Here is a 27,160-nt window from a genome sequence, read left to right on the forward strand (position 1 = left end):
CTGAAAGGGGAATTAAAAGGAAGGAGGGGGAAGAGCATGTAAGAAGACAAAGGAGGATCAAAAACAGCTGGAGAACCAGGCCACGTACATGCAAACAGCTGTGCAAGTAGCTATTTAAGGTTTAGAGAATTATTCTTTGGGGCAAGGGATTTTCTTCAGTGTTTCTTGGGAAGCGTTCTCCTACAGCTCACCTAGAGGAAATCGTTTGATAAAGAGACTGATTTCTTGAAAACAGGCATTTTGTGTTGGGTTTTTAGTTTTTTTAAAGAGAATTCAAGCCGTTTCCCCATTCTTAGCTGTGGTTAAGTCTACACTGTCCCATAGGCACTATAATAGTCTTGGTTCTGCAATTTTCTTTCTTTCTTATTTTATTTAATGAAATTTATACAATGTTTGATTTTTTTAAAACAAACCCAGAAGTGATTTACAAGGTGGTTTATTTTCTGTATTGTTATAAGCAAGCAGAGTTCTGTGAACCATGACTAGAAACATGTCCCAAGCTCTTCTGGATCCCAAAGGTTATTTGGGATATATATATATATATATATATATATATATGTGTGTGTGTGTGTGTGTGTGTGTGTGTGTGTGTAAAACCCTTAAGAGATAGTTAAACTGCTTATTGCGGGATGGGATACAAAAGTGGTCTTTTGCTTTCACACTAGGGCTATTCCAAACCTCTCCACCTGGTTATTTGCCACCCTCATTTGTTCCTGAAGCTCGCAAGACTTTCCAGATCAGCACAAAATAAAATAAATTTTTAAAAATTAAAAAATTCCTTCCAGTAGCACCTTAGAGACCAACTAAGTTAGTTATTGGTATGAGCTTTTGTGTGCATGCACACTTCTTCAGATACCATGCACACGAAAGCTCATACCAATAACTAACTTAGTTGGTCTCTGAGGTGCTACTGAAGGGAATTTTTTAAAATTTATTTTATTTTGTTTCGACTACGGCAGACCAACACGGTTACCTACCTGTAACCAGATCAGCACAGCCACTTGGAGATGCAAATCAACAGATTATGAATGAGCATGTTGAGATGTTGGCAGGGAACTCTTTAAATCACAGCCTGCATTCATCAGAGAAGACCCAGCTACAAAATAAAAGGCTTCAAATTTGATAACAAATCTTAGGGCCAGGGCTGGATTTAGGTTTGATGAGGCCCTAAGCTACTGAGGCCCTAAGCTACTGAAGGTAATGGGGCCCTTTATATGTCCGGCTGTCCTTGTTAACAACAAATTGTCGCTGTTTTTTATGTTGAATATATGCTATATGGTAATTTATGGACCTAATAGGTATCTAAAGCCATTTGCCCATGTTGCCATGCAACCAGTCCATGCAGAATGTAGGCACCCTGTATATAGAAACGAGCAAACCAATGATATTTTAGGGAGCAGGCTAGCAGGCGGGGCCCATTACTTACATCATGGGAGCCTACACAACACAAAACACTGTTGCTGTATGTAGGTTTTATTTTATTTGTTTATTATCTTATATTTTGGAAATGTACATCCAGGTGTTTTTTTCCTATAAATTTTTTGGGGCCCCAAGAGAGTGGGGCCCTAAGCTATAGCTTGTCTAGCTTATACGTAAATCCGGCACTGGGCCCAATAGTTACTTCAAAGCAGTAGTGGGGAACCTCTGAATTGCAAGCTTAGCTAGACCTGCCAAGCCTCCCACAAGGCCATTTCAGCTAAGTCACATCCACCTGCCTCCGTGTGCCAAAAGCTTTTGCCCAGACAGTTTGACTTAGCTGTCAGGTGATATCCAGGTGGATGGCCCTGCCCACCTGTAAAAATTGGCCCATGGAAAGTGAGAATCTAGTTCCCCAACTGTCATAGCCCCGTCTGAGTTCTGTTGCTGAGCAAGCACGGGCTAGGAATCTCCAAGGTACAAAGGAATAATAATAATAATAACAATAGTTTTATTGATTGATTGATTGATTGATTTGTTTTTTATTTTATATTTTGGAAATGTACATCCAGTTTTTTTCCTTTAATTTTTTGGGGTCCTCCCAAGAGAGTAGGGCCCTAAGCTATAGCTTGTTTAGCTTATACATAAATCCGGCACTGCTTAGGGCTGAACGAAAATGATCTGTCTTTTCTCATGCCCATTGGTGACTAGTAAAATTGGGGAGGGGTGATTTATTTCTGCTATTTTTCAGGAAGAGAGGAAAAAAATGTAGGGGAAACCAGGAGTTTCACATTGGGTGGGTTTAATATAGGCTATCCTAATGGCCACACACACTACTGAATTCTTTGGGAATGATGCTGTGTCATCATTGAGCATTGTTCCAAGGGAAGTTGTGGAGAAGTAGGCAACCAGAAAGAGCTTTTCCTGTCATTGATGCTTCTGCAGAACTAGGAGCAGTATTTAAGGGTGTGTGTGAGAGTGAGAATAATTTTACTCCTCCTTTTTCAACCCTTTACCATTTTGAGGCAAAGGTTCTCATCCATGTATGTGGGATATGAATTCTGGATTAAAAGGAAAAGAGGATTCCTTAAATCAGGGATGGGAAACCTGTAGTTCTCAGGATGTTGCTGGACTCCAAGGTGCCATCATCCTTGACGATTGGCTATGTTGGCTGGAGCCTGAGGTTATCCAAGTCCTCCAGCATTTGGAGGCCCAAAGGTTTTAGATTAACTCAAAGTAACAGCTACTCCCATATGCGTCATCTTCAGAAGCCCCTTTCTTCCCTGTGAGCTGAGGCAGCTGATAATGGGAGAGAGGGCTTTCCCACCGACCTGTGGAACTCTTTCTCCAGAAGCACTTGCTTGGCACATAATCTTACGTCTGTTTGCCATCAAGCCAAAACCTCATTGTTCTTTCAGGCTTTATGATGTTTTCATCAGCTCTCAGTTTGATTAATGCTGTAGCCTATTTTCTGTGTTAAGCTACTATATTGCTGTTGCTTTATTTTATGATTGTGAGTTAATTGCAAGTTCTAATTGAACTGAATTTTAACGGGATATTAAATATGAAGGACTGTACATTTTAAGAGAGAGCTTTCTAAAGAAACAAATGGAACGCCCTGATCCTGCCCAGTCTCTGAAGTTAAATGGTCCTGTGCCATGCTAACACATAGTTGAGAGCTCTTTAGGAAACTTTGTTTTAAATAAATAAACAGGACCAAAAATAATTTGGGAATGCTATAATTTAAAGAAAAATTTCTGTAATGTTTCCTGCTAATATCAAAAGATTGCTCAGTTAGTTTCCTTAAATAGAGCACTGGGGAAATTGACACATTGAGAGCAAACCTGTAGAAGGGATTCTGAGAATCCAGCTAACACACAGGCTAGAGAGTTTCTGTTTCTTTATAGACAGATGGTTTGTCCTATTTTAAACTGATAGATACTTCATACATTTCTTTTGGATGTCACTGATTTAACTGCCAGACAGTATCTACTTGTAAAATTTTTGTTATTCCTAGATTATATCAAATGTATTTTTGGCACATATGGGATATCATACTGTATGTGAAGTTAATTTTTTCCTTACACTTAGCTCATACTTGAAAAAGTGTTTATATAATATTTTTTAAAAACTGTCTAAAATGAACAGTTCATTTTCCCCCCTTCTTCTTTTGACATGATGTTGACAGAAGTCGCTTTGATGTAGTTTAGAGTCATGAATTTTCTATCTGTTCTGTTTTTCCTGGGGCTCCATCTATTCAGACATCCTGATCTGTCATTTTGCAACACTTTGTGAAATGCTTGACAGAGAGTAGTTTTGACAAGTGCTGGACATCAGCAGCAATTCAGAATAAGCAGTGTATATTTCTCCAGGTAAAGTGACAAAACGTCTAAAAGCGTAAGAAGAGCTGCACAGTCTTCCATCACATTTAATGTTACAAAGCAAAACCTTTTCTGTTTTCTATATTTGTTCAAGCAATTTGTAGCAGTTAGTTCTGGAGAGAATGTCGGAACCTGAGTTCAGAAAGGTCAAAATTAAATATAAAAATTAATTTTGAATGCACTGAAAACTAGAAGAAACCTTTTTGAAATAGAATGAAGATCTAAAATATGTGAGGCAACCTAAAAACTTTTATTGGCAGGCAAAATTTCTTATTTTATTCACTTCATCAGGACCTGCTGAAAGTTCAGCTTAGGTTTTATATATCATTCAACAATCATAAGAGTATTATTTTGTTTTAATGTTGACTATTGGTAGATACCCACTTACTAATTATAGTGATTTGCAATTATGTAGTGTCTGTTGCTTTACATGGTTTTCAATATTGAAAATGTAAAACATTTTTGTATAATTAATTTGCATCTGTATTCACTCAAGAAACAGCTGTTGAAAGTTGAGGGGGATGTAAAATGGCACAGCCTCGAGATGTCCGTGTTCATTCAGCTAACTCCTTTTTGATGTGATACCTACTGGCAGAGTTGTGTGGTGAATTCAACTTCTTTGACAGCCATCAGCCCCACTGACCAGTAGTTTCAGGTTTTGTAGTTAGGAAAGAGAAAAAGGGGGGAAATATTTCCATAATTTAGGTTTAGGTTTTTTTTCTTTCATCTGCCAGATCGAAAGGCCCTGCCAACAGCTATCTAAATCAACACCATGCCAACATATTCTGTAGTCCGAAGGTCACTCAAACATCTGGCCCCGCAATCTTGTTCTTTAAGGTTTGTCACTGGGCAGCATCTGTTTATAGATGCTTTCTCAATCTCTCTTTGATCACTTTGACAGCAAAAAGAAGCTTCTATCATTCTTGATGTGTTAAGGAAAAATATTTGGAGCACGGACCGTTTAAAAGCGACCACAATTTCTGAGAAGCAGTGTTATCTGTGTTGTAAATTATAAATCTTTCAGTGCTGCCTATTGCTGCAGATTAATTTAGATATTACTAGTATTGTAGCATGAGTGTGAGGGTGTTTGGGAAAGCAATCGCTTTTTTAAAAAAAGAGTGCAGATGGCCCTTTTGCTATGGCTTTCTGATGTATAGTCAGAATGCAAGAGATATCTAAATGAAAGAAACCCTGCTTAGCTAAGGACGGTCATAGCTGTTGTTTTTTTTAAAAGAGAATTTGCAAACTGGACTGTTCATGCTGGCGTAGGTCACATTATCCCCTTCTTAAATATGGAAACCTGCTTCTGAAAGGACAGTTGATACTGAAAATGTGCCAGTGGGGTGCTTAATCACTTGCCCCTGAGTGCAGTTAGTGGGCCAGGGATGTTAGCCAACCATCTCACACAGGGACAGTATAGGTCTGCAAGCAATCTGGAAAGTGCAATAGGACTCAAGATAACAAGCTCTCTTCCTTTGGAGTGATGCTGGCCTTGTTGAATATGGTCAAAAGAAGAAAGCTTGAGCTAACCAGGAGGCAAGATTTTTGTGAAAGAATTAGGGGCTCATGTGAGTTCTGGTATGGAAAATGAATTCCTAGGCCCAGAATGTACTTAGCTGCCCACCCCACCCCTGTTCTTAACTTCTAACAGTATGCCTTTGGCACCTGGCTCTAGTTGGTGTATCGAACGAGATCCAACAACCCGGGCCACGAGATCACAGGGTGATTCATATCCTTACCTGATACAAGTCACCTCCCTTGGTTGATTATTGGTTTGGTAGAGTTTGGGATATAGCCTTCTCTGAGCAACTCACATATCAAATAAAAGCAGGGATAATCTAAATCAGATCATTATTAAGTTTGTGAAGAGGATATATTTTAGAATGACATAACTGTAGGCCACTTGGATCATGAATGAAGACAAGTCTATACATCAATGGCATTATTTTAGTTCTCTAGTTTGCATTGTTTCTGGCAAGCCAGTTGTGGCTCTGTCCATAAGCTGACTAACTAGTAATTCCAGCTGGTATTAAATTATCCCCATTTTCTTTTTGTTCCTTTCCTTTAAAAATATTTTATTAATTTTCCAAAAACAACAGAAAATAAAAACAATAATACATATTCAAACATAGAAAACATATTCCCTTCCCTGGTTCCATTGTTTATCATCATACCACATGTCCATTTTAAATTACAAAATCATTAAAATTACTTATTGTCCAGTCATAATGTCTTTACAAGTATGTTTAGGGAAGCTTTTAATGTGTGACATTTTAATGTATTTTTAATATTTGTTGGAAGCCACCCAGAGTGGCTGGGGAAACCCAGCCAGATGGGCGGGGTAGAAATAATAAATTATTATTATTATTATTATTATTATTATTATTATTATTATTATTAAATCTGCTAATGTATTAACCTGTGTACATTGCTTCTGTATATATGCAATAAAGTCCCTCCAATCATCCTTAATTCATTGTCAAAATTGTCCCCATTTTCATGCATTTGAAGGAAGCATGCAGCCTGTGGAACAGATGTTCTTCATCCTTGCAATTGATTGGAAAAATTGAGATGATGGTGCAAGAACTGATTATTTAGCACCTGCCTCAGGCTCAAGGCTAGTTTAGCATGCCATCATGTATCTATAAAACTATTACATAAAGTCATAATGTGCATTTTTTGGCTCCTCACACATTTTGTCCAAAGTGGTTCATGTCCTAGGTTTCTTTTCACCTTTCGTCTCCACTCCTTGACTGTTATTGAGCATGCATCCACCATCAATGAAGATAGTACCTCTTGTTGGTAATTTAGGGAGGATTCCTATGCTCCTGGAAAGAGGTTGTTGAAACCTGCAGACTCCCCCTTTCGAGTAGGAAATCTGTGGCCAGAGGAGGAGGCCTGACTCTAGAGGCCTCCTCACCGCAGCGGCAGAAAGTTCAGCTACCATCAGTGCTCTGAAAAAGGGTGTTGGGTGGATCAGGGGAGGCCTAAAATCCTGAGGATCTATTGCCTTCCCATTTGCCAAGAAAAGAGACAGATTGCACCAGCCCTGGAAATCGGTCTTTGGCCTTCCACCTATGGGAAGGGAATGAGCCATGTAGACACCCATAGCAGAGACCTTGTCATCCATCTGGAAAAGCCTGTTAGAACAGAAATGTCTTCAGTTGTTTCTGGGAAGTGCAGATAATGGTGCCTGTCAAATCTCAGCAAGAATGCTATTCCAAAGAACAGGGGCAGCTATGCCAAAACCCCTGCTCCAAGTTACTGTGGAACAGGCTTCTGAGATCTTTGGAGCTTAAGAAGGTCTCTTGCAGACCACAGTGACCTACTGGATATATAAAGTATAAGGCGGTCTCTCAAGTAACCTGGTTTTCCTGAGCAGCATAGGGCCTTGTATACAAGGTACAGTGGTACCTCGGGTTAAGTACTTAATTCGTTCCGGAGGTCCGTACTTAACCTGAAGCACCACTTTAGCTAATGGGGCCTCCTGCTGCCGCCGCGCGATTTCTGTTCTCATCCTGAGGTAAAGTTCTTAACCTGGAGCACTATTTCTGGGTTAGCAGAGTCTGTAACCTGAAGCGTATGTAACCTGAAGCGTATGTAACCTGAGGTACCACTGCACAGTGGTACCTCTGGTTACGTACTTAATTTGTTCTGGAGGTCTGTTCTTAACCTGAAGCACCACTTCAGGTGCTAATGGGGCCTCCTGCTGCTGCCGCGCCACCGCCGCACGATTTCTGTTCTCATCTGAAGCAAAGTTCTTAACCTGAGGTACTATTTCTGGGTTAGCGGAGTCTGTAACCTGAAGTGTATGTAACTGAAGCATATGTAACCCGAGGTACCACTGTATCTGTATATCCATATTTTCTGAACACACTTAAAATGTTTGTCTTTTCCGATGGGAGTAATTACAAATCATACAAGAGTGCAGACTAAAAATAAAGTGGCCGTGGGTGGAAATCAAAAAATGAGTACAGAACTTTTTAAAGTGGCAGCAGAGGGCAATTGGGAAAGTAAAGCTTCAGGAGGCGAATAGTGAGAAAACTGAAAAAGCATCCTTGGAAATGCATCTTGTTGCACACATGGAGTTAGACTCTCAAACATATATAGCCCTTCTGCATAAGCAGAATAAATGTTCCTAGATTAGAAAAACAGGAGCTAGATGAATGAAGGTGCTGCTGTATTTCACAGACTATAATAAAGGGGTGGTTTCAGATCTGAGGGGGACCCTCAAAATGTGCCCTTGGACAAGCCCCTTTCTAAGTTAGTAGCCCCCGCCCCTCAAACTTATTTGAACAATGGGAAGTGAGCATTTTAATTTCCAGTTATGATATGGAACAACACCCCATCCAGAGGCATAGTTGGAAATTTAAAAGGCCGCCTGTCATTGCTGCCCTCTGGAAAATTGTATGAATTAAATAATCATATGTTCTATCAACCACAACCCAGGCAGGTATTAACATGCATAGATGCAACATTGCTGATTGGGCATTCACTTTTATTGGGACTATTTTCTGACTAAAGTATTTTACAATAATAAATTGCTGACTTTTTTAAACTAATGAACTGATAAATCAACTAAATTTAAATAACTTTTCATATTACCAAAAGCTAATGCTCATTGTTAGTGCAGTAGGAAATGATAAATGATTAAAAATGGCCTAACACACCAAAACAAAAATGGGCTAGAATAAAATAAAATAAACAAGTGTGTCCTTAATTCTCAGGTTAAACCAGTTGAAATTACAGTCCTATTTCTTTTCTTTTCTTTCTTTCTTTCTTTCTTTCTTTCTTTCTTTCTTTCTTATTTCTTTTTACTAATACCTTAACTGTAAGATGCTGAGGTAAGGGCTGGAATATGAATCTAAATAATAAATAATTACAGATGTAAATATTCATATTTATTTAGGACACCATTTCCCACCCTTTCTTCCATCATGGAACTAAAGGTGGTTAATGCATGGGGTCTCCCATGCAGGTACAGAGCATGCCATACTTAACTGCAGCAAACTGACTGCCTGTTTATCCTCAGACCATGTCTTGAGACACGGCAAGAAAATGAAATCCCCTGTTCCTAATATAGCACAAACTTTCACACATGGCACTTTCTGCTGTATTAGTTGGAGGTGCTGTGCTTGCGCTATTCAGTAGGATTTTGGGTGCCCAACTTGTTGCATTGTTTGTAGCTTTTATTACCATCTGTGTGATGCTGCTGGCCCTTGATGCATATATATAGATAATTATCAGTTGCTAATTATTAAGTTAATCACACTTATCCCCACTGAAATCAATTAGCCATGATTTCACACTGAAGTGTGACTAATTTAGGTTAACTCCAACTCAATGAATGCAACTTACACTTTTTTCCCCATTGCTCTTTGTTATTATTATTGGATTGCCCATTTCTCTTAGCCTCATGTTTGTCTCGAGATTCCCCCTTCCCCCTCCTCCCCAACTCGTTTCTTCTAATACAACTAGACAAGACACATGCTAAAATTAACCAATAGATGGGAGATTATCACTTCTGAGGTACAAGTGATCAAGTAAGCTGCTTTCCAGGGTCTTGTCAAAATATCAGGTGTTAACCAGTGTGTCTTCCTCCCTCCTTTTAAAAAACACATTTATTCATTAAAACATTTATATACCATCCTTCATCCTACTTGAATTTCAGGGAGATGCACAACAAAAATATATCTCATAATATCAAATGATTAAAAATATTGTTTTCTACTGATCCAAAGGACAAAACCTGAACCAATGGTTTCAGATTACAAGAACGGAGATTCTGAATAAAGATTAGGAAGAACTTTCTGATGCTGAGAGCATGGGCGTAGCCATGATTTTTGTTGAGGAGGGGGCAGGACTTTGATGGTGGGGCAGGACTTTTGTGTGTGGGGAGAACCAACGTGATTGGTCAGTTAGTCAAGTATTTCTGTTGTTCTACAGTGGTACCTTGGTTCTCAAACTTAATCGTTCCAAAAGTCTGTTCCAAAACCAAGGCATGCTTTCCCATAGAAAGTAATGCAAAACGGATTCATCCATTCCATACTTTTAAAAACAACCCCTAAAACAGCAATTTAACATGAATTTTGCTATCTAACGAGACCATTGATCCATCAAATGAAAGGCAATAAGCAGTGTACTGTACTATAAAATAAATAAGACAGTATTGTAGGTGATAAAAATTAAAATTACGGTAATTTTTTTTCATACCTGCACTGATGACAGTCATTCTTTGGATGGGGGGGCTTTTATCCATTTCTGCAGTCACACCATCAATCAATCAATCAATCAATCAATCAATCAGTAGCTGAACTGGGTTTCACACAGCCACAAAAACAAATTACAGTGGTACCTCTGGTTGCAGACACAATCCGTTCTGGGGTGCTGTTTGCACCCCGAAAAGTCCACAACCAGAGCGCGGCTTCTGCGCATGTGTGAAGCACAATAGAGCGCTTCTGAGCATGCGCAAACCACACAGAACACTTCTGCGTGTGCGGCGAAACCAGGAAGTAAACACTTCAGGGTTTGCTGCATTCTTAACCTGAAAAACGCAACATGAAGCGGTCGCAAAAAGAGGTATGACTGTAACGTAAAAAGCCTCAAAAACAGAAACGTAAAATAAATAGCAAAAACAAAAGCGCCAAACTGAATCCATTCCGGAAGTCCATTTGACTTCTGAAATGTTCAAAAACCAAGGCACAGCTTCTGATTGGTGCAGGTCTCCCAGAAACAATAGCCGACAACCGCATCGGATGTTTGCTTCCAAAAAACGTTCGAAAACTGGAACACTTATTTCTGGGTTTTCAGCATTTGAAAAGAAAGGCGTTTGAGTACCAAGGCATTTGAGAACCAAGGTACCACTGTACTTGATCGGGGGGGGGAGCTGCCCCCCGCCTGCCCCCTTGGCTACACCCATGTTTGAGAGCTGTTCGGCAGTGGAACAGACTCCTTCGGGCCCTCCTTCACCGGACGTTTTTAAACAGAGGCTGATAGGCCATCTGTCAGGGATTCTTCAGCTGTGATTTCTGTGTTGCAGGGGGTTGGATTCTTGGGGTGCCTTCCAACTCTACAGTTCTATGATTCTGTGATACACACTAGCAGATAGGAAAGGAAACATAACATAAATAATATTATGTCCTTTTTGACTACTGCATAACAGAGACATTTCAGAAAATACAAAGCATTGTCCACTGCTTAAAAATCCATTCTCTTCAGTGTCCATGCTTCCAAAATATCATATTAAAAAACAAAAGGCTCTGCACCATGTTTCTATAGCGTACCTTTCTGGGGCATAAAGCCTCTAGGTTCATTGTACACATTACAGTCCCAAGTGTTCAATAATGTTAGAAGCCCTCGGGACTCTTTCTGCATGTCATGTTGAAGCTGTTTAAATATTATGATCGTGAGTGAAGATATGCAAACTGTTCTGACATGTTCGCATTAGCTTTTGCTATACATCGGTACCAGTGCATTGCCCCCACCCCAAACACACCCCTTTTAAAAGAGAGGAAAAAATACTCTAGATTGCTAGATTTATGTTTGCATCATGTTTTGATGAGGAGAGGAAATGCCTTGCCTGCCTCCTGAACTGGAATTCTACACAAGAGTGCTCTTTTCCACCAGCTCTTTTCAACCTGTGTGATGCCCGTGCCACTTTGTAAAATGAAAAAGATGTTCTCCAGGGAAATGCCTTCTTACTGACTCTTTTTCAGGCCCTTTGCATTCTTGTTTTTCCTCCTGAAAACTATTCAGAGATATCACTGGTCCCCATCAGGGTGGCATCTCCATGGCGGGCTGTTTCAATTATTTTTCATACCGCAAAAGTTATGTTAAGAGCAGATGTCAATCATCACTCGCCACGAGTGGATTTGCTAGATTTAGGACAGGCAGGAGAATGAAGGTTAAGAACAGGCCACAACGGAGATTATCATAAGTAATGAACTTGTGTGTGTGTGTGTGTGTGTGTGAGAGAGAGAGAGAGAGAGAGAGAGAATGTGTGTATATGTATTGTAGACAATTTGCAGACAGATCTGGATTAATGTTTATCCCAAACAAGAGATTACTATATGTCTGTTTCTGGCTGTAAACAGACATTATTAAACAGAAGGTTTATGTTCATGAATGGCAACTACAGGTGTTGTGCATTTATGATGTATTATATTCCATGAGAAGAATTCACCTGTTCAATTCCTGCTCTGAGAATTACCGTATTTTTCGCTCTGTAAGATGCACCAGACCACAAGACACACCTAGTTTTTGGAGGACGAAAACAAGAAAAAAAGTATTCTGAATCTCAGAAGCCAGAACAGCAAGAGGGATCGCTGCGCAGTGAAAGCAGCAATCCCTCTTGCTGTTCTGGCTTCTGGGATAGCTGCGCAGCCTGCATTCGCTCCATAAGACGCACCCACATTTCCCCTTACTTTTTAGAAGGGAAAAAGTGAGTCTTATAGAGCAAAAAATACGGTATATTGGAAGTGAATTACAAACACCTTTTCCTCTGTGATGAAACGTAAGTAAGAAAGATAGCAGAGTCTTTCCTGTTTGGAGATACCAGAGATTGAACCTGAGACCTTCTGCATGCAAATAGATTCTTTCCTGCCAAGCTATGGCCCATCTACACAGATCAAATAAATAGTTTCCATAAAGCTCTAAAACTTTAATGAAACTATTTGCCCGGACAGCCCTGAGCTATAAATACTTCAGCATCTTAGACATACATCAAAGCAACTGGAAAATTGGCTAGTTGCCTGCATTGGAGGGAGTTGCACTCTCTCTAAATTTGCAGGTTGGACTAAATGACCCTCAGGGTCCCTTCCAACTCTACAGTTCTATGATTCTAGGTACATAGCTGCTAGATTCATAGTTGTTGTCAGAGGCCCAAGTGAGCTGTGTGGTTAGGAGTGTCCTTTACCAGCTGATATGGCAGATAAGGACATATCTGGATCAGGATACGTTAAAGACTTCCTGAGCTTTTCTATCCCAGCTTGATCACTGAGATCATTTGGAAGAGGGCTGTTAGTTGTCTCCTGTGTTACAAAGACCTGGCTGGCCTCAAGCAGAAGTCCAGCATTTAGTGTCACCAGTCCCAAGCCATGGAACACTTTTCCAGCAAATAATCACCAGGCATCTTCACTTTTGACTTTCTTGAAGACTTCTGTATGTCAACAGGCCTAGGCAGCTGTTTAAAGCCTTTTGACTTGCGAGCCAGCCATTTTAATGGTTTTCATATTTTATTTTATGCACACTGTTGCACACTGACCTGCTGTTTTATGAGAGGTCAGTATATAAATACTTCTGTAAATAAATAAATGTGGCATATCAATTCTAAGAAGGAAATACATGCATGTTTATATTGTACTAAATGTTGTAAGCCCTGTCTCTATCTCTGTTACAGCCTTCCCCTCCAGTCTGGTGACCTTTCGATTTTGTTAGACTACAATTGCCATCATCCCTGGCTATTGGCCATGCTGGCTGGGGCTGATGGGCAGTGGAGTTTGAAGCATCTGGAGGATTAGTGTATTGAGTAGTGACTTCTATACTTGCATCATGATAAAAAAAAACCTACTCTGTAATAGATCAATAAAATATAGTTCTGCAGAGGAATTTCCCAAATTGCTTTATGGTGCAAGTATGTACCTAACCTGCTGATCCACTCTGGCCAGTGATTGAAATAAATCAATTCATCCTGGTTATTAACCTTTATAATGTGTTGGGGTGGGAGGTTATTGTTCTAGAGTTTTTTGTTCTTGTTTTTATTATGTATTTTGTATCTTGTTTTTTTATGCTGTCTACTGCCCTGAGATATTTGGCTGAAGAGTGGTATACAAATTTTATAAATTTAATACCTAGGAGTAATTCCCACACAATACAGTAAGACTTAACATCTGAGTAGAAGCAAGCATTACATTGGAAGGCTGCAACTCTGAACACATTTACTAGGGAAAAGTCCCCATTAAATACTGTGGCACTTATTTGAGAGTAAATATGCATAGGCTAGCACTGCCTGTTTTAGAAATGTTCTAGTCAATGCTCCCTGGGAATAAATTATTGCACCTGGTACATATTGTGGCTGTTTCTTCAGAGTATTTTCCCATTATAGAACCAACACCTTCACAACATTAACAAAAACATAGGCCAGCAGATGTTGTCAGCCAAGCTCTTAAATTCTAAATTAAATACATGGATTTTGTGTTATACTTTAAAAGAAGTATAAGAATAATAGGAGGCCATAAGAAACTCAGTCCAGATGTGTTTTATAAGTTTTGTACAGTGAAACATCTAATTCTAGCGCGCACACTTGAAGGCTAATATATTAATATATTATTGATATAGTAGCATGCCATCTCGGCTCAGTTGGCAGGGAGCCATAAGTCATCAAAATGACCTCTATCCTCCTAAGCCAAGACAGAAATGAAGATGCATTTCTGTTATCAGTCTATTATGGGTCATAAGCGGTACCAGTATTGTACTTTCCTCTTGAAATATGCAAAGCCTTGTCATAGTATTGCTCCACCTAATAGTGAATCTCGGTTGGTGAGTGCTGTCAGGATTGTAGCAAAAAATGGAGCTACAGTGGTACCTTGGGTTACATACCCTTCAGGTTACATATGCTTCAGGTTACAGACTCCGCTAACCCAGAAATAGTGCTTCAGGTTAAGAACTTTGCTTCAGGATGAGAACAGAAATCGTGCTCTGGCGGTGCGGCAGCAGCGGGAGGCCCCATTAGCTAAAGTGGTGCTTCAGGTTAAGAACAGTTTCAGGTTAAGTACGGACTTCCGGAACGAATTAAGCACTTAACCTGAGGTACCACTGTACTAGAAATAAGAGAGGGATATCAGCATGCACAAGAGAACCCCAAAGTTATTTAGAGGAGGAAACTATTGAGGAAGAGAAGGCCCATGAGGACCTAGTCTTGACAATAGCCACAGAGTGCTGTGTGTCTGTGGTGGTAGTGGGATACAGAAACAGGGAAGGGAAGTGGGGGAGAATGGAGTGTCCTGTGAGAGGGTATGACTTACTGGATGTGAGCACTGAAAGTGAGTCCAACACACTACCATATTTTGTTTCAGGCCCTCCTTGTTTTACAGTATTAAGCTTATCGCTCCTGAGCAGTGGCGTAGCGTGGGTTGTCAGCACCCGGGGCAAGGCAAGTAATTTGCGCCCCCTAACCCGTGGATTTTAGTAGGGGCAGAGAGCTGCGAGTGCGAGCGCGCCCCCCCCCCCCGATGTTGTGCCTGGTGCGGCCGGCCCCCCCTGCACCCCCCCACACTACGCCACTGCTGCTGAGCTAAACTTGTCTGAAGCAAACGATGACCCTCACGTCTTTGCAATGGCAAGATGTCTCCCCGATGTGATCTTCCAGACTTGGAGCATTAAGTTAATTTCCTCCTGGATTTCTGAGCTGTGTCTTTTCTACCCGGTGGAAAGCCCGTGAAGAATACAGCTTTTGACCGGATGACAGAGCAGGGAGGTTGAAACGAGGTGCATTAAATTAGAATATGACAAACCACCAATCTAAATGGATTTGTCACGATGTTACTTGAGCAATGTATTGTCCGAAAGCGAATGTTGGCCACTGGCACCCCCCCAAAAGGAATAACAGGTATACCATCTGAATAGGTTAGTAGCTGTGAGACACTAATTGTAGGTCGGATGTGGGCTGCCATAACGCGGCAGAGATGATTCCATCTATTCTCTGCTTTTTCTCTCGATTTTGTCATTTCACGGAGAATTAACCATTAGCAAGTTTTCTGTGTCCAGGGCAATATTTGTGCCAAATCAACAGACAGTAACTGCTAGAGATTTTCTAGTATACTAGCTCTATAAACTCAGAGTGTCAAAAACAACAAAACAGCTTGTTTTCCCCCTGCATCTGCTAGTCAATAGTCAGCTTTAAAACACAGCCACCCAAATGACAAATATTCTGAGGTACTCCCTAAATGTTTGGTGAGCCAAACCTGGCAGTTAGTTTACCAGTTCTTGTGTTCTCCCTCCACACCCCTTTGAAACCTTATTCTTAATATTTAGTCTTCATCTGTAATGGACAAGACCTAGATCTGTGTAACAGAATTTGCTCACTTTTATCTCAATAGCTGTGTCTCTCCCACTTCTATTCTCCCGTTCCATCTTCCCCATCTCTCAAGACTATATATTGTAACCTTATTTGGGCAGAGCTGTTCTCTGTTTCATTGTCAAAATCCAGTACACTGACAGTTACATATTAATGAAATATTTAGGGCAGCAATGTTTAAATCAATAGCTTGATTTGAGATATCAATTCATTTAGCCATTTTGCTCAACTAGAAAGCTGCCCCAAATTAATTGGGTAACAAATTTTGCTTAAATTCTATTTTTACTACAAGTGCTGACTGAAACTCTAATTGTGAAATGCCATCTTAAAAGAGGATTGTGTGAACAAGAAATAATGCATCTTCTATGATTATTTGTATCATCCACAAAGTACATTTTCCTTAGAACTATTGTGTTTCTCATATGCAAATTTATGCAGAATTAATCTATTAAATCATTTTTGTTTTAGTTAATTGATCACCAAAGTTTTTAAAATAGAAATAATATTGAGTTTCATCTTTCACCTATATTGTTCAATCACCAGGGTTTTTTAAACTAAATAATAACAATAGTAAGTAAAAAGTTTCTTTTTTCTTTTAAAAAAAATCTGTCATTTTATGAGAGGCTATGATAGGGTTAATCCAGCCACATAAATTTTCATGCCATGTATGGTAGTAGTGATGCTTGTGATCCCTTGATCTTTGATTAGATTCAAGCTAGTAAATATCTTGTGATTAATCAAATTGAGTTGCTCTGTATGTAGTGTAAGTCACTTTTCCAGATGGGACTATGGTATCAGAGGCTTTTTAATGCATTATATATATGTTTTAATCCTTTCTATAAAAGACTTGGCATCTTTGTAAAAAATCAGGTTCAGGAAGCTAAGCAGGGCTACTCAGGAGACAAATGTTGCTTGCGTTGTGAACTTGTTAATGACTTGGGATGGTTAGCTATTGTGTTATTTAGCTATTATGTTTCTATTTTAATTGTATTCAAGTTGGATATTTGTTTTAATCCCATTGAAATTTATATGTTCAGATATTTTAAAAATCTAACATGTATGGTTTGTATGTCTATGCAGATAAAAATTATCAAGAAACCTGATTGTCTACATTTGCATATTTTACTTTAACTTGGAAAGTTTCCTTAGATTTTTAAAAGGAGCTGTGGGATAATTGCAGTTATATTTCCCACAAACCCCCTTGAATTGGTCCCCTAGAGAATCAAGCTCTCTCTTCTTCCAATGTTTACTTTACACTGAAGTTACCTAATCGACCCAATCCATGGATTTATGACACTCTTAGAAGCTTTGATGGCTATGCAACTCCCACAATCACATGGGAATTCCTCTGTGGGGCTGCCCCATACATGTTTCTTCCTTGCATAGGACTTCTCCTATGCACACCTGGAAACACAAAGAGCTTTGGACTAGATCCTCCACACCCAACTCAGAAAATTATGAAATGTTCATCTCCTTAGGCAAATGAATTAACAACGCTTTCTATGTATCTATTTATTTTACAGGAGACCAGGAGAGGCGCCCTTAATAAATGGTTGGATTCCTTTCCTGGGAGAAGCCCTGAATTTTAGAAACGATCCTACCAAGTTTTTGTTATCTTTGCAACAGAAATACGGAGATGTTTTTACCGTCCACCTTGCTGGTGAGAAACACATTTAGTTCTTTAAGAGTGTGTGAAGATATGCTTAAGTACGTGAGAAACTTGGGAGTAATCACCTTGCTGAGATGCCAGTCTCCTCAGTGAGGAGAATCTTTCCTCAGTGCTCTTTCAAGAGGCAGGTGAAGATGTACTTCTTCCACTAGGCCAGGGGTGTCCAAATTTTTTCAAAGAGGGCCAGATTTGAACATGCGTGAGGGCCGACTAAAGTTATTGACCTTTTCTTAGGATTGAAGTTGTTGGGATTTTTCTCCAAAGTTGCTGAGCTTTTTTTAGGATTTTAACCCAAGAAATAAACTGAACTTCCACAGGGGCCAGATTAAACCAAATGGTGGGCCAGATTAGGCCAGCCTTTGGACATACCTGCACTAGACCTTTGAAGATGAGGAGGTATATGATTTGCTGAGGTCAGTTTGAATAGAGCCCATGGCTGCTTTATGCTATTTGCCATTAGTTACCTTTACACTGAGTCTATTTTGTATTGTACTCTTTAACGAACATCAGTGCAGAACATATTAGGATATGCAAAACTAACTGTATAGTTGGGTATTTGCACGTATGCACCACATATGCATAAAATGTATAGATACACAATATATTTTGTATACTTGGTCTACCAAACATGAATTATCTGTATTTTCTTTACATTCTGCTCTCTGCTAAAGTGATAAATTACATCATCTACAGCAGAAAATGCTATGTCATATTTAGACAATGGCTTTTTTTTTTTTAAAAAAGCAAAATGTCTTTCTGTCTAATTTTTTACAGTGGAGTTGACAGTAGCACAGAAAAGTGACTGACACATTAATTCATTGTTTCATTAGAATGAGAGCAGCGAAACTACTTCTCCAATGACCCATAGCTCTGAACACACATCTTCATAAATGCAGAGTAACAGGAGCTGCTCCTATCTCTGTAATCTTTACTTTGTACACAATTCTGTAGTTACATACCATCATGCATCAAAGTTACACAGGTTTTACTGTCTAAGCGAGGGTGCACCTAGGTTTGCAAACTGGGACTTTGCTTTTTTATTATTTCTAAAGATCAGAGCTGCAATCCAAAAAAAAAACTGCTTAAATTTACTGACAACGATGGAATTTAAGCATCCTAACATTGCACAGGGTTGCAGCTGAAGTGCTTATCACACAGGGAACACAGAACTCTGTATACAGCATGCATCATAAAATAAGCAGTCTACTAATCCAGTGCTTTGATTTGGTGGGCACAAAATGATGGTGGTGGGGAATTTAGTGATTTAGAGGAAGCAGGCTTTGTGGATAGAAGGGGGAGGCAGCGATGGTCCCTTGGGTGCTCCACATCTGTTCTCCTGTGGAGAGATTGTGGGGAGGAAAAGGGGGCAGATAATGTTGGGGGCAAAAGCAATGACAAAATCTGCAAAATATAAGCCAAAGTTCAGCTTGTCAGACTTTCATCAGGTTGCTAAATAAACACTCCAGCAAGGTATCTAATGTAAGAATTGACATCCGGACAAAACAAAAACATTTTGTACTTCTGAACATATTTTTAATAAACTATTTTAAATTAATTTTAATTGCAAATTATAAAATGTTGGTCAGGAAATTTGTTTTAGAAACTCAATTCCACCTTCCCAAATCCCCAAGAGTAGCATTTCCTTTTTTATATAGGCAAGTGAGAGAAAGAAATGATGTAAACACACTATAGGTGTGACAGCATCCTCCTCCTCCTTTTTTTGTATAGTTACACTTTGAAACATAATTATTTAATATCTCATTGTTAAGCCAAGTCACTTTTTAAAGTGTTGCATTATGATGCCATGAGATAGTAAGCAGAATAGACTGAGTTATAGATAGTATTGTTTCTCAGGAACATCAGAGTTTTTATTACTTCATGACACTTCCTGGTTTTTGTTAATACTGAATATCTGCAGCCCATAAAGGAGAAAGAGAAGCAAATCTACTACTGTAATAAGCACTGAGCATCATGACCCCCAATACCAATATATGCAGCATCTCGTGATGTCTTTTTGAATTGGCAAAATTGACATATACAGAACGATCAAATAATCTACAGCAGTACTGATGTCTATGCTCTATCATTACTTTCTCTGCTTGGTGTGTAGCTAAAGGTCCTGTCAAAAAATACTGCCAATATATATTGTTCTAATTATTGGTTCCCGGAGTAGTTCATTTGGAAAATGTGGAACGATGCTTGGAGTTTCTGGCATTGCCCTGGACTGGTAACATGATTTCACTGATTGTACTTTCCCGTGTGATGAGCAAATGATTGTCATCCCGAAAAGTCTCAAGGGACATGGATGTCATCTTAATAAAGAAATTAAAAAGCACATCTTTCCACAAGAAACAATGTAAATTCCTGACCTGTCGCAGAAAATAGTTCTCTAATTGGTTTTGTGTGGTGGTGCAGCAGAATCGTTTTCCCCAAACGTCATTCCAACGAATCGCTACTGTACATCATTGTCAGCAGTTCAGCAAAATCTTCCTAATAAGACCACTATTACATAAATGTGATCATCTTCCCTATCTCCCCTCCAAAAAAACCCTGTCATTTCTATACAATGGTAATTAAAGACTCAACCTGTACTTCTTGATGCTCCAGGTACCGGTAGATGACCGCGCTGCAAATCTTAAAAGTTTGCTCTGTTTGTCATAAAGCCATGTCTGCCTCTTTCGAAATGCTGCAAAGAACCTCAAAGGGGAAGACACGTTAATCTGTCATAAGAAAAGCAACCAAGAGCCCCATAGGTGCCAAATCCCTGGGGCCCTAGGTGCCCGAGCACCCACAAAATTCCCCTTGAAGGGGCTGGGCACCCACAAATTTTGGTGCCAGGGCCATGCATGCTGCATGACACCCACAGCACAAGGCACCCACAGTCGCAGGGCCAAGCTGGCGTTCCTGAAGAGTTCTGTGGTTTGTTAAAAGAGTAACAAATATATGTTGGCACAAGCATTAATGAACTGGAGCCTCTTTTCTCAGATGCAGTATTTGTGATGAACCTATTGCATATTTTGCATAAATCAAACCTTTCATTACAGCCTTGACAAAAGTGTGCTTTGTCCGCTGATATTTTTAAAACACCTTTGCTGTTGTATCTGCCTGAAGCAAGGTTGGCCCAGTCATGAGGGATGTGTGTGTGAGTGCCTCAGCTGGCAGGATCCACAGGGTCAGCAGCTCCCAACATAGATATTTATTCCCTGCTTGTTCCTGATGTAGATCTTCACCCAACCCTTGTTTGCTGGGGGGATGCCATTTTGAGGAGGATGCCATTTTGTAGTTCATCCTCTGAGTGTTTGTCCTTCTTCCCTTGAAGTGTAACTCTTTCTGCAACCATAGAGACTTTACAGTGGTGCCTCGCAAGACGAAATTAATCCGTTCCGCGAGTCTCTTCGTCTTGCGGTTTTTTCGTCTTGCGAAGCACGGCTATTAACAGCTTAGCGGTTTTAAGAAAAAGGAAACAAACTTGCAAGAACTCGCAAGACGTTTCGTCTTGCGAAGCAAGCCCATAGGGAAATTCGTCTTGAGGAACGACTCAAAAAACGGAAAACTCTTTCGTCTTGCGCGTTCTTTGTCTTGCGAGGCATTCGTCTTGCGAGGTACCACTGTACTTCCAAGTTTAGCTTGCTTTGTGCCAGGGAACAGTTCCTATCAAGTGCTTCAGGAATAGGCCAGCTTGAATTTGAACACACTGGCATAATTTGCTTGTGGATCAGTCTATTTAAAACAGTACTTGCTAAAACATTTAAAACAGTAAAACCCCCATCAGTGTATATAATATTACTTGATCATGCTGTAGCCCATGCCAAACATTCCATTATGTCTAGACTCTGTTGGGAAAGATGGAGGGCACAAGGAGAAGGGGACAACAGAGGACAAGATGGTTGGACAGTGTTCTTGAAGCTACTAACATGGGTTTGACCAAACTGCAGGAGGCAGTGGAAGACAGGACTTCCTGGCGTGCTCTGGTCCATGGGGTCACGAAGAGTCGGACACGACTAAACAACAACAACAACATCTATCATCTATATCATCTATCTATCTATCATCTATCTATCTATCATCTATCAGTCTATCTAGTTACAGGTAGGAAGCCGTGTTGGTCTGTTGTAGTCGAAACAAATTTAAAAAATTCCTTCCAGTAGCACCTTAGAGACCAATTAAGTTTGTTATTGGTATGAGCTTTCGTGTGCATGTGCACTTCTTCAGATACACTGAAATAGAAGTCACCAGACCCTTATATATAGTGAGAGGGTGGGGAGGGGTATTACTCAGAAGGGTGGTGGGAATGGGTGATTGGCTGATAGGTGTGGTAAACCTGTTGACAACTGTTAACGACTGCAATTGGTCTTACAGGAAAAACCAAGGGTTAAGATGGCTAAAAATAGCTTTATCATGTATAATGAGATAAGAATCCAATGTCTCTATTCAGACCAGGTCTCTCCATGGTTTTAAGTTTGGTAAAGGTAAAGGTAAAGGGACCCCTGACCATTAGGTCCAGTCGTGACCGACTCTGGGGTTGCGGCGCTCATCTCGCTTTATTGGCCGAGGGAGCCCGCATATAGCTTCCGAGTCATGTGGCCAGCATGACTAAGCCACTTCTGGCGAACCAGAGCAGCACATGGAAATGCCGTTTACCTTCCCGCAGGAGCAGTACCTATTTATCTACTTGCACCTTGACGTGCTTTCGAACTGCTAGGTTGGCAGGAGCAGGGACCAAGCAATGGGAGCTCACCCCGTCGCGGGGATTCGAACCGCCGACCTTCTGATCGGCAAGTCCTAGGCTCTGTGGTTTAACCCACAGCGCCACCTGCATCCCTTAAGTTTGGTAATAAGTTGCAATTCAGCAACTTCTCTTTCCAGTCTATTTCTGAAATTCTTTTGTAATAAGACAGCTACTTTGAGATCTTGTATAGAATGTTCTGGGAGACTGAAGTATTTTCCTACTGGTTTCTCTGTCTTGTGATTCCTGATGTGAGTTTTATGTCCACTTATCCTTTGGCGTAATGTTTGGCCTGTTTGTCCAATATAGAGAGCTGAAGGGCACTGTTGGCATTTGATGGCATACACAATGTTAGAAGATGAGCAATTAAATAGTCCTGAGGTGGTATGTTTGATGTTGTTGGGGCCAGTAATGGTGTTGTACGGGTGTATGTACCAGCAAAGTTGGCATCTGGGTTTATTGCAGACTCTGGTACCAGTGTCTATCTATCATCTATCATCTATCTAGCTATCATCTATCATCTTTCTAGCTATTATCCATATAGCTACTGCTATATGCTATATGTGGTGTTATTCTTAGCAGTATTAAAATACTCAGTGTTGCTTCACTACTTCCAAAATGACAGGATTCTCCAGTGACTTCATTCTTCCTATCTTGCACGCTATGCTTTTTTGCTACAAAGCTACAATACAAACTAGCGGTTGTGAAGTCTTTGTAATAGAAACTGTAGCAGAAGTCGGAGGTTTGGGAGCAAATGAGCAGCGTCAATAAACAGAAACAAAAAAACACACCACAAAACCCCTTAAGAACCATTTATTCTCCAGGATTAGAAGTGGCTTTTCTTTTCTTTTCTTACTTCTTTTCATGCAATTAAATAGAAGAGCTGACTCTGCTTATTAGGCAGTAAGGAGTTTCTACATGGTTGTCCCATACAGACATGTCTCTTCATATTCCACTGGGGAGAAGAGATTTTAGCATCAGCAGACATTGCCAGACTCGTAAGGGGAACTTCATTAAACTGTCACTGTGGACCTAGTATAAATGGATCTAATACAGAAAGCAGGCTGCTTTTAGGAAGACTTGTGCTCTGATCCCTTGAACTCCTTGGCAGATGTGGGAACCTGCTCCCACAACCAGTCAGAAGGTACTCTGGCTTGTGAGCTTGCGGTCATGGATTTTGGAGTTTTAAAGCACAAAACAGAGCTCCTCTGAGGTATTTGTGGCTGAGACTGGACTGGCCAAGTGTCAGGATGAGTTTGAAAGGAATGGGCTTATTTTCAAGTAAATGTAGAAAGAGAATCTATCTTCATCTATGTATGTTTACTGGTGGGGAGTGGAACAAAGTCTTTGCAGCCAACAGAAATAAGCACAGCTAAGTTATGTTTGTGTGAGCTTTTTATTGCCTGGGCTCATTTTTATGTTACTTCTTTTTATGTGAATCACCATGAGCTATGGAAAATGCATGTATAACTGTATTATAATGCTTTAAAAATTGTTAAAATTAATTAATTTTTAATTAAATTATTTTTAATTAAATTATTTTGGGTAGAATAAATACAGTATCTAGTGTCTGCTGCGACAGGTTTTTTTGTGTAAATAAAAGCAATAATGAGATTATTGTGATGCCCATTCAATTCTGTAATGCAAAGCAGAATGGTCAGGTTGACATAAAGGACTGTTTTAAACAGGCTGATTTGCCCAGTCCAGAATGTGTTGGCTTCAATCCTGAGAGCCAGGCAGGACTTACAGAGTTCAGTGGGCATTATTATTCACATGCTCAGTCCAGCAGGCCTTGCGCCTAACATGTCTTGTGCTTTCAAATTTAGGGCTGGGGTAACGTGAAGCTTGCTTCTTTGCGGCAGGTAGTGTCAAAACAAATACAATTATAAACCATATGGGTATGATTCTAATCAATGCCTTTAAATGAATTGGCCATGCAGCAATATCCTGGACATATTTACGCAGGAGTACGTAGGACTGTAGCCTTACCCTTTTCATGCAATTGGTTTATAATAAAGGATTTGATCTGTGGAACTTTGTGCAGAGGGATTGTCCCCAAATGCTATGCTTGTGGGTTGTATTCTCCTTTCCCCCATTCTTCCTTTAAAGTAATGATTGGGAAATGGTTTTTAGTGGGTGCTTTGTTATTGTAAATTAACTACATTTGATTCAGCATGCAATTACTTTTCCATATTAAATTTATATGCAAACTGCATTTCTCAATTTATATCTTCCGTTTCAGTCACTGTGTTGACTTCAGCAGTGACTTTGCAAAACAGGGGGTTCACTTTTTGGCATGTGATAACCAAAAACGCAGCAGAGTAATTGAGGTGTTGATGTCCTGACACTTTATTTGCATGCTTTTGAATGTACTTGCAATGAACAAGTGTTTATAAAGATACTGTAAGCTCTGTCCTAAACAAATTTACTTTGAAACTGTTTCAGATATTTCCTAGGGGAGTAGTTTAGGGGCTCATATTAATATCATATAGGACCTTATTCCAAGCAAGTGCATTCAAAACAGGGGTGATACTAGAATAGTCGCCCATCCTGGAAAGATTATTCACTTGAAATTATGTTGATATTTAAATATATAAGAATTGGGAATTGTTTTGCAAATTGTTGGAGTGAAGATCACAAAAAAGCAGCTCATATTTTTTTTTTTCATCTGAAAATAGCAGATGGTGGACAGATGGTTTAAATTAATATTAATTAATTTTTAAAGAAATCTTAAATTGTTTACCCTGAATGCTCAAAGTTGGGAAGCTAGCTGACATCTTCAGGTTAATAGCATTCAAAATCAGCTTGTTAAATACCAGAGCAGAATGTAGTATTTTCAGTCTCTCGGTCACAACTTTAATGCCTATAATAAAAAGCGACTCCAGGATGAATTCATTGTAAAAGATTGGGTTGGAGCCAGGAAAAAAAATAATGCTCAAGTCTCTCAAGAGTTTTGGGCAAAACTCTGAAGACGTTTCTTCTTTATTTTTTTCTGAATACAAACTGTTCAGAGAATTTATTTATTTTTATTGTTCAGATGCACTGAGATGGTATTTGAAAGGTTGCTTGTACCAGTTTGAGTCATTTTACACAACAGAATTAGTGGGCAGGATCCCAGGGTTGCATAGAAGAGGGGTAGGGAATAGTCTGAATACCTTGCACTTCAGGAGGAAAAGGGATAAATTGTAGAATACAGGGGTTCTCTTTTTGCACCTTTCATCCTATGTCTGGAAACTGTAATGGTGTCCCAATATCCTGTGCTAAATCTTCCACCAACCCCAACCAGAACCATTATTATTATTATTATTATTATTATTATTATTGAACCTTTATTATTTTAAGATAGAAATAATTACACGGTTTAGAGAAAATTAGGAGGAAAACAAGGTATGGAGGGGGAGGCAATAAATTGTGTTGCTGGGGACTACCTGCTTGAAGGCACACAGTACTTGCTGAGGGCTATTTACTTAGAAATAAGAATTTAGCACTTACTGGTAGAACAGTCTCAACCTCTTTTATGCCATGTAGCACTCTCTCTGGGTATATTTTGGCGAATTACCTTTTTATTTGAGATTTTGTAAATAAATAAAAAAAGCTAAACAACTTTTTTGTCCTGATTTTCACTTTTTGAAATATTCCAAACCTAATGGACACCACCACAAAGATGAGGTAGACAGATGACCTGTATGTTCAGCAGTAGCATTTAGAGCATCTCTCTTTGAACTTTGAAATCATTTTAAAAATAAAGGCTTCAGGGGCTTAGATTGTTGAATGCTTGTTTTCATTTGTGATTTGTTTGGTTTTTTTTAATTCCCCATATGTGGAAAGCTATTGTGTCCACAGAATAAGTCTATCTTTCTATGAAGATGAATGGTCAGGCATGCAATTTCCCCTTTCTCAGTCTGAAGGTATTAATTGACTCCAAGTGTGTGTGTGTGTGTGTGTGTGTGTGTGTGTGTATGAGTAGAATCAATAACTAGCATCAACCAGCTACAATGATCATGAGATTCCTAGAATCCTGAGCCTGATTGATTATAATTTAGGCTCTAATCTCATGCAATCCATTGAACATCCTCCTGAATATATAGAACTGCCCTCCAGGTGTTGTTGGACTAGAACTCCCATAATCCTTGACCAACGGCCATGTTGTCTGGATTGATGGAAGTCCAGGTTCCCCATCTTTGCTCAAACCAACCTTACTAGGTAATAAACCTTATTGGTGTAAATAGGGTTTAGGATTGGCATGTCTAGTCAATAAATCATAGATGTGTTTGAATTCTCCATACAGGTTATATTGTTTAATAAAAATAAAGAATTGTATAAAAAGAACCTGGAACAACCATTCATAGCTTGTCAGCAGGCGCAACATGCAAGTAATGAAGTCATGTTTTGAGGCCTATAGCTGACATGTGAAAACAGAACTTTGGAAGATTTTCTAAAAGTACATGTGACTGAGTACAACCATTATAATAATGCTTTCCTTAATACTAGTATGACTATTATTTGTGCATAGACATTTCACTGCCATGAGTGGTTAGCTTACCATATCATCCAGGCTAATTAGCTAAATGGCAAGATTTACCGCGGCAATATGGTAAATTTTTATTTATTTATTTATTACTGCTGAGGAATACTTAAATGCTTAATATGCATTTGTTTTCAGGAACAGTTTATAGTTTGTCGCATTAGTTTGTTGATTAGGCATCCATTTGTATATACTGTTTTATTTATTAGTGGATGTAAGCCTCTGTATTAATTCCTGTATTTTATTTGAATGCCCTGTATCTGTGGCGCATATCTTGCAAATGATCTCACTTCTCACACGTGGAAGATAGTGATTATTCCACCACTGCCACATAGGCAAATCCTCAAACAAGAATTGTTGCCTTAAACTG

General features: G+C 39.5%; 1 protein-coding gene across 1 annotated transcript in view; it reads left to right on the forward strand.

Annotated features, from left to right (window-relative positions):
• Positions 1-27,160, forward strand: part of CYP7B1 (cytochrome P450 family 7 subfamily B member 1) — a 103,859-nt gene that overhangs the window by 59,331 nt on the left and 17,368 nt on the right. The window contains exon 2 of the mRNA XM_081013510.1: positions 17,394-17,530. Coding sequence (XP_080869636.1) covers positions 17,394-17,530 — 137 coding nt within the window. The remainder of the gene's footprint in view (positions 1-17,393; positions 17,531-27,160) is intronic.

The sequence above is a fragment of the Podarcis pityusensis genome (genome assembly GCF_964106645.2).
Source record: "Podarcis pityusensis genome assembly, chromosome: 7".
NCBI lineage: Eukaryota > Metazoa > Chordata > Lepidosauria > Squamata > Lacertidae > Podarcis > Podarcis pityusensis.